Source organism: Drosophila elegans, unplaced genomic scaffold (genome assembly GCF_018152505.1).
Source record: "Drosophila elegans isolate 14027-0461.03 unplaced genomic scaffold, ASM1815250v1 contig_208, whole genome shotgun sequence".
NCBI classification, from domain to species: domain Eukaryota; kingdom Metazoa; phylum Arthropoda; class Insecta; order Diptera; family Drosophilidae; genus Drosophila; species Drosophila elegans.
The window spans coordinates 4,424,301-4,436,520 of NW_024545578.1; the positions used below are offsets into that span (position 1 = coordinate 4,424,301).

Sequence of the window (12,220 nt, forward strand, 5' to 3'; positions counted from 1 at the left end):
TTTAGATTCGCGGGAAATGCAGATGAAGCACCTCTGCGGCCTTGACTTGCCACTTAAAATGCCCTTAAAGGGGGCTATTAAAATTTGCACAACAGCTTAATATTCGTGATAGCCTTAGGGCTTAATTTGGAAAGGAATTCAATAGCAAATACCGAATGCATATAATAAAAAATCAGAAAATGTAATACGATTTTGGTTTATTTAGGCTTAGCAAAGTGGAATTTTCTATCCAATATTGATTGCTTTCAATAACAATACGAAATAGATTACTATTTATTTAGGTATTTCCGTTTCTAAGTCGAAAAAAAAAAACAAAGCCAATTTTAGATTTCTTTTCCGCTCAGTAGGGGTATACACTGGTTATAAATATGCAAAAATACAATTCTTTTATAAAATAAAACACAAATATATTTTGGTATTCGCGACGAAATTTTATTATAAATTTTCCAGCAGGGCATTTACAGTTTCGAAGAATTGAAGTCAGTTTTTCTTATTTGTTTTATAAATAAGACTTAAAATCTTCACATGCGGTTTGGACACTCCAATAATAAAAATATTTCCATTTTACAATTTTGAATTTTAGCTATTTATTTCGCGGATTCCAAACTTTACATTTACTTGATATGAAATGGTTACTACATGAAAAAGCCAGTGGATGGGTCCAAGAATGGTGTGCAACTTGTCCGGATTCTAGTGTAAAAATCGGGTTTGGATGGTTGATGGATTGGGATTCGCCTCAAAATCGTTGATAGTTTATGATTTAGGATTCTGCTTAGTATCGTTGGTGGTTTATAGCTCGCTTTAGATCGTTGATGGTTAAGAATTCGCCTTATGATCGTTGATGAACAAGCTTTATGATATTTGATGACTTAGGATTTTCTTAGGGATCGTTTCTTTGTTTTGAATTCATTGATGGTTAAGGATGCGCCTAAGGATCATCTACTTCTTCTTGGCCTTTCCTTTTTTGCCTTTTCCCTTTTTGCCCTTTTTCTTTTTCTTTTTCTTACCCCCCGCCAGCATTTCCTCGGAAACATAGGTCTCCGTAGTGACCTTACTAACCGGCAAGGTTACGGGTTGCTTAGGAGTCCTCAACTCGATCTCGATGGTGTTCTTCTTGTGTTGCGATTTGGCCTTACTCCCCAGTTTCACCAGGAACACATCGCTATCCGTCTCCTCGCAAGTTTTGTAGCATACCTAAATGAAAAATGAATAACAAGTTGATTTTAAATAGTCTATAATTAGTAGAAAATAAAAAAAAATTGTTAAAAATCAAAAATGACCTTCGCTAAATCATTAAATGTGGGATAATGCAACGGTACCTAAAACATGACATTTATAGATACACTTGTTTGATCAGGGAACAAAAACACCTTATTTGCAAGTAGGTGGTTAAAACATCTATTACATCTCCCATACGATTACCATAAATAAAAAGCCGACGCGGATTTACCACCGCAAAACGAAAAAGAGTGCTCCACATTTGGAGCTGGCAGATGTTATGCAACTGCCCCACAATTGAGGCAATTGAAAGCCTTCCACCGACTTCCCGAAGCTGCAGAAGTTGCAGAAGTTGCACCACCTGCATCGGCATTTAGAGGGGCCAAGTCACGGCCTGAAAGCGATCACACATTCCGCATTCGCACACGTAACCAGCGATCCCAAAAAAAAAAATGGAATGCGGAGGCGATCAGTGATTACCTGATTTAAGATTAAACATTCTTGAAATATGGTTTATTTTTGCGGGCCAATTACTACTTTTATTAAATGCATACTATTTTTCCAATAAAGAAATATCAATTTTCTAGTAAGAATTGAAATTTTAGGAACTATTTATAAGTATTATAAATTAATGCGGCTTATCAAAACCGAAATTTGTAATTTTATACACAAATTAAAAAGTATTTGAATAACTCTTTAAATAGTTTTCAGAACCAGAACATTTTTAAAACAAACCTATAATCTTAATTTTTCAACTTAAATAATTCTAATAATCATTAAAATATTTTAGAAATATTTGAGTAATCATAGGAAGTCGTTACTGACATGACAAATTTTTTAAAACTAAACTCACCTCGATGCCCTTGCGCCTGGTGTCCAGATTGACCCCCTTCATGGTCTGCATGATGTCCTTGCCCTCGACCTGCATGCAGCAGGATCGCTGATTCTGGGCGGGGCACTGGGCGGGCACGATGCGATCGGTTCCGCCGCACAGCCGCTGGCGATAGCAGTCGACCTTGGCCTCCTGGAGGTCACAGGCCTCCTTGATCTTCGAGAAGGGCACGTAGTAGTTGTCCGTCTCGCAGGCATCGTTGCCCGAGTACTTGATGTTGGCCCGCACCTTCGGAATGTTCGGGTGATTGACGATCCTGCCGCCGGTTCTGCGCTTGATGTGATTCCTGGCAAAGGAGCTGCGCTGCATCATCTCGTGCAGGCAGGACTCCTGCTTCGGTTCGCAATCGTTAGGATCCTGGCGATAGCAGGGATCATCGTCTGCACCAAGGTTGCCTTCATTTCCGTCCTGGACGCTCTCCACCTTGTGGGTGTTCTTCAGGACTCTTATAGTCAATCCACTGCCATTTAAGCAGGCCTCGAACTCATCGTAGGCCTCCGGACCCGGATCCGGCCTTGTGGGTTGGATAAAACAAGGAGCTATCTCCGGACTGCAGTCACAATCACAGGCGCATTGGCAACAGCCATCGCAATCATCAACAGCTGTGGGTTATGCAACAGATTAGGAAGGATTACTCATTGGTGTCGCTTAATAATTGTAAAATATTTTATTTGAGGAAGGATCGAAAAATTCATATGAAAATCGAAAAAAGCTACATTGTTTTTGATAAAGTAAATATAAACATCTGTTATAATTAGTATACATATACTTACGCTCATTCATTGGCTTGAGCATCTCATCCAAGATCTTGAACTTGCAGTCGACCTTGGTCTTCTTGCCCTTCTTGCCCTTCCGCCCCTTCTTTTTAGCCATGTTGTGTGATTAATATATATAACTATTCACTGGGTACTTCTGCAGATGTCTTAAGAGTTGTGTTATATTCGAAAGGCCTTTAATTCTCAATTTTGATATTGTACTTCACCAACAAACGGCGCAATTTACGCACAGCCCGTTTTCGCGCTGCAATAGAAAAGAAATCCCGATTTATTGAAACCGCTTTATAATGTCAGTGGTTAATAGAACTACGCGTAATACTCTTGTGTTTTGTTCAGTTTTCAAAGTCCATCCAAAGCTCGCGTAACGATAACGAAATAATTTAATTTTTGTATATTTTGTGCGGTGGACAACATTTCCCGTATGAATCTATAAAACGGAATGCCAACCGAGTAATGATCGTTTATCCCCCGTCTACTTGGTGTTACTGAAAGTGCTCAGATATGTTTTTGATTAAATAAGTTGTGTTTATTTCAAGGCCTACTAAATATTCTTTTGTTACTTGGAAACAAACTTGGGGAAATTATATTATAAAATATATCATTTTCGTGTAAAAAATGTAATTTGCAGATTGTCGATATAAGGTCGACACTGCGATCTTAAATAGAAGTAGCTTTTTTTCAAAGTTTTTAAATCTCGTTTACAAAGAACAATTTTTAAGTAAGGTATTACTTATTAGGGTGGTTCAAATTTTTATAAAAATTTTAGATGCGTTTTATGGTCAGTGCATAACATTCAAAGATTATCACTCATACGTTCCGTTGACTTTTATCAAAAAATACATTTTATCTGACATTACATGCAGGTGTTTTTTTTACCATCACATTTTTTTACAGAAATGTTTGGTAAAATAAATATAACCTTATAAAAAAGGCATTTTGTGGAAAATTCTTACTCACCTTCATCGCAGGCCATGTTGTACTCATCCCCGCGCCTGTTGCACTCGACAATCGGCTCCTTGCACCTCATTTTTCGGGTGACCTGGAGGACACCACTGCAGACAGGATCGCATTCCTCGTAAACGGCAGAAGGACCATTGTGGTCGCCAACGCAGTAAACGGCACCTCCTGCCTGTCGCTTCTTCTTGCCTTTGCCGTTTTTGCCGTCCTTGTCCTTACCATCTTTGTCCTTTTTGCCATCCTTCTTGGGATCTTTGCTCGGCTTGTTCAAGAGTTCCGCCTCCAACTTCTCCTGGACGAAGCGGGGATATGGTGGAATGCCCCCACAGGGACCGCATTTCTGCAGCTTTTGTTCGATGGGCGACATGTTGCAGCGCTTTGTTGGCACAGTGGGACATTCTGGGAAACCAAGGACAACAACAAAATATAAGAAACAACATTTTAAAATAGAAGTGAAATATCTTGTGGTATTGGGTACATTTTTCCTTTATCAGAAATCACAATATAAGTATGTGCTTGTAGATATATAAATAATATATATTTTTTTAATATCAAGCCTTTTTTAAATTAATAGACTAGTCTTTGTAAAACGCGAATTTAAACTGTACATTATTTATATTTAACACAACAAGAATTAAGAAGAAGTAACACTACGTATTTGGAAACCAAACAATTATTATTTTTGTCACTTGAATAATTTATAATTTAAATTAAATTAAACTGGTATTTTCAGGATATATTTTTTTAAACATTACAAGCCATCTATTTTAATTTCGTAAAACTAGTCTTCCAATTGCACATTTTCACATATCTTGTTTAAGATACAAATGAAGAAACATGTTTTATCAGTAGTAACATTATTTCAAATTTTAACATGGAAAAAAAAAACAATAAAAATGGGCTGTGTTTGTAGATTTGTAATATATTACTTTTGGTTTAAATGAAATTAAATATTTAAATTAAATTAATTAAATTTTGATGTCCTGACTTTGCAATAAAATAACTGCTTATTCGTTTTAAATATTAAAAAGCAAACTTATCAAATTAATTGATTAGATTTTGTAAACATTTTGGGGATTATTAATGGCCTTTTAGGATGGTGACTCACCTCTGTCGAACTCGTCCTCACAGTAATCGCAGGGACACAGCTTGTCCAGGTTGCAGGAGTAGTATCGCAGGCACTTGGCCGGCGGCTCGATGCGCTTGGCACACGGGTCCACCATTGTGCAGCGACGACAAGAGGGCTGGGCACACGGACCCTTGCAGCACTTGTTCTTCTCCATGGGTCCACCGGTGGCAGTTCCCCCGGCACCGCAGCCAGGACCACACGGATCGCAGGGATCACAGGATGGCGGTGGACAGGGAGCAGGACAGGGAGCAGGACATGGGGTGGCACCGCAGCCAGGAGGCGGTGGGCAGGGTCCACAGGGTCCACAGGGCCCACAGGGTTCACAGGGTCCACAGGGTCCACAGGGTCCACAGGGCCCACAGCAGGGCTGCGGGCACTTGGGATTGCGGGAGCAGACCTTGCTGAAGGGAAAGGAGGACACTATGGCCGGACCATTGCAGACCAGTCTGAGGATTAGCACTATGTTGCCAGTCTGCATCTTGCAGAGATTGAACAGGGGCAGCAATCGCTTCGATAGCTCCGAAGTGGGACACCACTGCTCATGGCGTTCGTTCAGCTTCTCGTAGCAGGCACAGTTGTCCAGCAGGCCCTTGCTATTGGGACCCTTCAACTTGGGCAACTGGGCAATGTGCCCCAGCATGGCCCCCTCCCACTCGGGATTCTCAATGTCGAAGGACTCCTTTACCCTATCGAAGATTGGCTTCACCTTCAGCTCCGACACTCCTATGAGGAACTTGCAACTCTCCGTCCGCTTCTTGTACACATGCACCTGCAGCACATCCTTGTCCGTAATCGGGGAGTCCAGCGTGAACAGGGCACACTTGCCGCACTTGGGCGAACAGGGGTTAACGCAGGTGCCCACCTCGCGATCGCAGAGATTCACATAAACGGCCGAGCGGAACGTGATCTCCGTGCAGGTGGGATACTCCTCCGGAGCACACATATTCTGGCGTGTGATCAGCAGGTCGTCCACCACAAACTCAAACATGTACAGAAAGTTTCCTGCAATTTTTGGTGGCTTCTCCGACTTCTCAATTTTCTCAGACATTATGCCGAACAAGAAACTATAACTTTAGCAACGATGCAAAAAGGGAATTTCCGCTAGCTTTTGGTTTTGCAAAACTTATAATTTCCTCGCCCAAACACACGCACTTTTAAAATTTTGAGAAATAATTTAAAATTTTGATTTAGATTTTGAATGGGTGTCCAGACAGGGAGACTGTGGTGTTCGAACTGATGGCACGATTGGAGTTTCGAGGACTACTAGGCGATTGATTAGGAATTTTAGACATATTTTCAAAACGACTAACCAGAATTATAATACAAATTAGATTTTTATTTTTATAGAATAATTTAATTTAGTTTGTTAATTAAAATATAAGACATATAACTTGTTCCTTATTTAAAGAATTTGAAACAAAATAAGGTATTATATGATAATAGTTCGTTCTTGTATTGTGATTTGTAACTATTCTGTTTTAAGAACATGAGTATTAATGGAAATTACCGAATTAACTATTATTATTATTATTACTAAAATTATTTTAGTAATTGCAGTATGAAGTATGGAGCCATTTTATCATGTCTATTTAATTAACTCTTTAAAAAGTTCAAAACCAAATAATTGATTTTTTATGACCTGACTAATAAAAATATTTAAATCCAGAACAACTACGACATTTTATTATTACTTGAACTTTACAACTTATGGTCATATTTTATAGACAAGTATTAAGTCAGCATTCTTTTCTTTATAGTAGTTGACCTTTCCACAAGCTATTAAAAGACTTCAATTGATGCAAGAAGAGTGTAAAATACTTTATTTATGGTTATAAAATGTAATTGATCTACTATAGCAATAAATAGTAGGCAATCAGCGGCGCAGCCTTGTCAACACTAAAATCCTTGCAGCAGTTGCTCCTGTTTACTTTTTCTTAGGGATCACGGACTTGCAAGGATCACAGGGATCAATGGGCGATGAACAAGGAGCAGGCCATGTTTCTGGGCAGCGACAGCACGAAGTGCAGCAGGGCTCCTTGCATTTGGGAATGCAAACCACGGGAAACGAGGAGACCACGGAAGGACCATTGCACACCAATCTCAGGAGCAGGACTATATTTCCCGTTTGCATTTTGCAGAGATTAAAGAGGGGCAGCATTCGCTTGGTTATCTCCGATGTGGGACACAAACTCTCCAGGCGCGACTTATTCCTCTCATAGCAGTCACAATTGTTGGTCTTCTTGCAGGGACCTTTGATCCTGGGCAATCGCGAAACGTGCGTCATCACGTTCTCCTCCCAGTTCGTGTTTATCGAATCGAACTGCTGCTTCACCCTGTCGAAGAGCGGCTTCATCGGCAGCTCCGTCAATCCGAGCAGGAACTTGCAGCTCTCCGTGCGTTTCTTGTACACATGTATATGCATCACATCCTCGTCCGTAAGCGGGGTATCCAGGTTGAACAGGACGCACTTCCCGGTCTTGGGTGAACAGGGACTAACACAGGTGCCATTCTCCCGATCACAGATGTTCAAGAAAATCGACCGGAAGGTGATCTCCGTACAGGTGGGATATTCCTCAGGGGCACAGAAATTCGGCCGCGTAATCAGCAGGTCATCCACCACAAACTCCAACATGTACAAGAAGTTGTCTGCAAGTTTCGAAGACCTATCCGCTGCGTCCATTTCACTTTAAAAACCCTAAAAACTTAAAAGTTTACACTTAAAAATCTACACCACAAGGGACTTTTTTTTGTATATATAATATATAAAATAAATATGAATTTTGAAATTCTAAACAAAAACTACAAAATTTTGTGAATAAATAAAATTTGTATTCAGATTTTGACTGCGTGCCTAAACAGAAAAACTGTGGTTTTCGAAATGCCCAATATGAATTTATGTTCAAAGATTGCCTGGTATCTTGACTTGATTTATAAAAACTGATCTGTTAACTTGATATGTTAAGAAATACTTTGGAATATTATTAAGAAGTCCTTACAATATAAACCATAAAATTAAAGTATTTTTATAAATATCAGTCATGGCTTATATTTTAAAAGTCTTTTATTTTGAAAGTAAATTAAAATAAAAATCAAAATAATTGTTATGTTTAACCTTTATTACTGAAGGAGTCGTATAAATTAAACAACAGTGTGCATTAAAATAAATCATATTTAAAACACTTTTAACAATTTCCTTTAGTTTTATATTAAAAGAACTTGAATTTATTTGTTATTTCGGTCCTTGTAATATACAGACATATTAAAATTGATTTTATAAAAATTATTTAAGTGTTTTATTTCAAATAATTTCAATAAGCATTTCAATAGATTTAATAACCTTTACATGTGTAGCATTGGCAATCTTTCATGCATGTCATAAATACGATATTCTTGTCTTGCATTGCAGTTCACCTCTAAAAGTAATTAAAAGACTTCGCTTGAGGTTTTCTAGCAATGCGTAAAATACTTTATTTAATGTCATAAAATGTTTCTACACAAGTGATTGATCTACTTTGCAATTAATCGCAGTTAAGAAGCGGCGCCTTGACAACTCCATCCCCTCCCGTCCGAAAGCCCATTCAAATCCATTTTCAAGCGCCTGAAGCTCGCCTAAGTGTTGTGTGTTTGTTTATAATAACTAACATGTTGTAGAAAGGAATGGATTTTGAGGCTTTAAAACTAAACAAAAACAGAATAAACAGAAAACAGAAAGCGGGGGGCTAGAAATAGAGAGGACTTCAAAACGATTACAGGAATTGGTTTACAATATATTTTCTGGGAGAAAAGTGGCTGTGTTTATGCTGCAGAGGTCTGCTGACCAGTGACTCTGCTAGACGACACTAATGTCATGGCTCTCGAAAGGAGATGGGCGGAAAAAGCCGCGGCCACTGCACGAACTCGACGCCGTAGTGCAGGATTCCCGTGGCACTCACGACGATCATTGAGCCCCAGAAGAGCATGAACAGCAGGTTCTCCGTGCTGAACTCGGCCGGATAGGTCATGGTGATCATGAACATGGCCACGGCCATCAGCAGCACCGAGGGGAAGGTGAAGAAGCGCCAGCCACGCTTCGAATCCAGCGGTGATGGCACGGCGCCACCCTCATTGTCGTTGATCAGATACTTGCCCAGGAACAGATCAACACCATCCTGCCGCTGGCCATCCGCGAAATTGTTCAGATAGTAACGCATCAGCGAGTTCTTGCCGTCCTGCAGAGCACCAGCCTTGGTCCGCTTGCCCGTCCTGGTGAAGTCCGTCTTGAGGGCGCACGTACCCGAATATTGCAGCGACACCAGATCCGCATTGTCCGCCCACACGCCCTTGAAGCGGCTCTCAAAGATGGCGGAAGCCTGCTCCACTTGCTGACCCACGTGCAGCACGCCCAGCTTCTGGAGAACCGCCGTCAGGGATCTGCGGGCCAGCATGCTCTGCACCACATTCGTGCGGTCCAGACAGTCGATGCAGTTCGTCCGGAAGACGCCCGTCTGCGTGGACACCAGCTTGCCATCGTCGAAGACGTGATAGAAACCGAACTGATTCTGCTCGTAGGCCAGGCGATCGATGAGTATGTTGAGCCGGTCCCACCTCATCTTCCGGCACTCGCTATGGAAGTCAAAGGATTCATAGCGCACTCGTTGATTGCCCATTTCCCGGATCAGACGAGCATACGTGGCTTCCAGTTCTCCTTCGGCGCCCTTCTGATCCACCAGATTCACAGCCACATTGTCGCCGTACAGCTGGATTTGTTCGTTGAAGTGGAGAGTGCAGGCAGCCAGGTGATCCTTTCCAGGGACCAAAACAGGTCGCGGTTTGTACCGCAGATTGGGCAGCTGGTGCCAGTGGAAGGGCATGCTGCCGCGCGTCTGCACGAAGCCCGTGAGCTGTCCGTTGAACTCCACTATCTGCTCGGTCTCCACAAAGTTGGCCACATGGCCGTGCTCGTCGCTGCCTCGGCAGAAGAGCCTTGTGCCCGCACGCTGCACAGATCGCCTGGTTACGATGCTCCAGAAGAAGGTCTGACCGTTGATCTGGACCTGGTTGATGGACACAAAGCCCAGGACCAGTGGCAGCTGGAACTTCTCCATCTTGTCGCAGTTGAATTGTCGCAGCACATAGCCATTCCAAACGAATCGCTGCTCGGCCCGCTGCAGCAGTCCACCACGTCGTTCTGGCCGGGATTGGGCCACTTCCCGCTGCCTCTGCAGGGAGTTGGTGAGGTCGTAGCGGTAGGAGAAGTAAAAGTACTTGGTGTCCAGTGTCTGGCGGAGCAGCCGCAAGTACGTCTCGTTCTCCTTGCGCTGAATGGCATTGGGAATGTAGGGTATGATGTCATAGCCGGCTAATCGCCACACAATCGAGCCATTGAGGACGCCGACGAAGAGCCGGTGGGTGGCGACAATGAGGTAGTCGCAGCTCAGCAAGTGTATGGTGCCGAGGACACCGCAAATCCGCCTAGTGGGCCGCAGATTGGCCAACTGACCTCCGCCCGCTGGCTGAACTCTGGTGACCTTATCGTGGCGCCCGATAACGAGCACCTCCTGCTCTCCGTTCGGCTCCACAATGAAGCTCTCCGGGGTGATGTACAGGTTCATGTCATCGTACACCTCGTTGGACTCCCTGCCCTCCATGATTTCCGCCGGCGGTGGTTGGCCCAAATTGAAGGCTGTTTGGGTTAAGATTGGCCGAAACCAAAGAGTTAATAAATATAGGTATAGGTGCTGCACCTGTGCTGCTTCTTGCACTTTCTGAAATCGGTTATAGCTCACTTTCTGAAATCGGGGATTCCCTCCTGTCGCTATCACACACGCACAGCACCAAAATCAGCCACAGCCTCAGGAGTTCTATTATATCTTTATTGATTTAACACAGTTTGCGTTTCATCTGGTTTCTTTTTTTTTAGCCACTACGTGTGTGATAGAGATGGGCGAATTCGCTAATTAGCGATGTGCGTGTTGCGATAACAGCGAGATGGTCACACTGACTTACCAGCATCTGGTGTTGCACTCTGGCAGGTCATCCAATCTAACCAGGAAGGCATTTCTCTGTTTTTTGCTTAAGGCAGCATAATTTGGCTTCCAAACTTCAAATTTCTAGGATCCCATTTAAATTTGGATTTAAAACTTGTTATTTGACATCTGTATCAAAAAAAGTTAAGTGCTTGGGCAGCTCAATAAAGATTAATGGTGTTTCGTAAATTACTTTTTAAAATTTGCTCAAGCCAAGGGGCGAGGTATCCTTAAAAATACCAAACAACGACATTATATTATAAAAATACTTCTTCGGGCTAATAATATCGATATAATCGCAATCAAAATATTTTGGCGCGAACCCATCGCTAGATCAACAATCAACAAAACAATAAAGATCAACAATGAGCCGGTCAAACAAATTATTTGGAGACAAGGCGTTTGACCTTCTCAAGGAGCTGGAGAGATCGTCGCAAACCATTCCCGCCTTCGATGACGACGGAGTGCGTCAGGTTCTGGAGGAGATCAAGGCGATATTCGAGGAGAACGTGGCCCAGGCCTCAACGTATAATGCTTCCGGGGATCGGAGCTTGTGGCCACTACTAAACTTCAGACATGCGGCTCTCCAGAGGAATAAGAGGTGCTTATTGGCCTATTTGTACGAGAGATGCAAGCGGATCAAGGCCCTGCGCTGGGAATTCGGACCCATTATTCCCGGGGACATAAAGCAGTCTCTCTGCGAACCGGAGGTGCACTTCTTCAATAACTACTCCAAGTCCCTGGCTGCCTACATGTGCAGTGCCGGCTACAATCAGGGATTACCCATAGATCTCACCAACAACCTGCGACCTCCCAAATCCCTCTACATAGAGGTGCGCTGCATGGAGGACTACGGAAAATTCGAGCTGGACGATGGCGAGGTAATCCATTTGAAGAAGAACAGCCAGCACTATCTGCCCAGGGCTCAAGTGGAGTCCCTCGTAAGGCAGGGAATCCTTCACCATATAGCTTAGGCTTTTAAGAATATTTAATAATGTGTACTATGTATAGGTTAATAATATATTAAATACTGTATGCTATATTTGCCAAATGATGAACAAATTCTGATTTGAAGCAGCGATTCTGAATTATTTTCCGTTTTTTGGGTCTTTAAAACATGTTTACATGCAATTTTCTTTGTTTATTACTGATTACAACTATTAGGTTTATCAATAATATATTTGAATTTAAATTAGTGGTATATAAATACTAATTGGGTACGTTTCCAAAACGAACTAGTTCT

At 42.1% G+C, this 12,220-nt stretch overlaps 5 protein-coding genes across 6 annotated transcripts; 1 reads left to right on the plus strand and 4 right to left on the minus strand.

The window, feature by feature from the left end:
- Window positions 1-562: 562 nt before the first annotated feature.
- On the minus strand, window positions 563-3,000 carry LOC108146518. The gene is made up of 3 exons (XM_017272553.2): window positions 2,884-3,000; window positions 2,072-2,712; window positions 563-1,194 (listed from the first exon to the last, which is right to left on the minus strand). The coding sequence occupies exons 1-3, from the start codon at window positions 2,981-2,983 to the stop codon at window positions 940-942; spliced, it is 996 nt and encodes a 331-aa protein (XP_017128042.1). The 5' UTR covers window positions 2,984-3,000; the 3' UTR covers window positions 563-939.
- Window positions 3,001-3,019: 19 nt separating this feature from the next.
- Window positions 3,020-6,214, minus strand: LOC108146516. Its single transcript, XM_017272552.2, has 3 exons — window positions 4,952-6,214; window positions 3,844-4,242; window positions 3,020-3,130 (listed from the first exon to the last, which is right to left on the minus strand). Exons 1-3 carry the CDS (start codon window positions 6,018-6,020, stop codon window positions 3,063-3,065), a joined length of 1,536 nt encoding a protein of 511 aa, XP_017128041.1. The 5' UTR covers window positions 6,021-6,214; the 3' UTR covers window positions 3,020-3,062.
- Window positions 6,215-6,765: 551 nt separating this feature from the next.
- On the minus strand, window positions 6,766-7,840 carry LOC108145737. The gene has a single exon (XM_017271299.2). The coding sequence runs from the start codon at window positions 7,650-7,652 to the stop codon at window positions 6,897-6,899; it is 756 nt and encodes a 251-aa protein (XP_017126788.1). The 5' UTR covers window positions 7,653-7,840; the 3' UTR covers window positions 6,766-6,896.
- Window positions 7,841-8,409: 569 nt separating this feature from the next.
- On the minus strand, window positions 8,410-11,091 carry LOC108146401 (phosphatidylinositol-3-phosphatase SAC1). Of its 2 annotated transcripts, none has more exons than XM_017272400.2 (2): window positions 10,958-11,091; window positions 8,410-10,634 (listed from the first exon to the last, which is right to left on the minus strand). In XM_017272400.2, exons 1-2 carry the CDS (start codon window positions 11,007-11,009, stop codon window positions 8,818-8,820), a joined length of 1,869 nt encoding a protein of 622 aa, XP_017127889.1. In that variant the 5' UTR covers window positions 11,010-11,091; the 3' UTR covers window positions 8,410-8,817. The 2 variants fall into 2 exon arrangements, with proteins under 2 accessions (XP_017127889.1, XP_017127890.1); XM_017272401.2 differs by lacking the exon at window positions 10,958-11,091 and adding an exon at window positions 10,738-10,907.
- Window positions 11,092-11,307: 216 nt separating this feature from the next.
- LOC108145739 (DNA replication complex GINS protein PSF1-like) lies at window positions 11,308-12,028 on the plus strand. Its single transcript, XM_017271302.2, has one exon. The coding sequence runs from the start codon at window positions 11,343-11,345 to the stop codon at window positions 11,949-11,951; it is 609 nt and encodes a 202-aa protein (XP_017126791.1). The 5' UTR covers window positions 11,308-11,342; the 3' UTR covers window positions 11,952-12,028.
- Window positions 12,029-12,220: the final 192 nt, after the last annotated feature.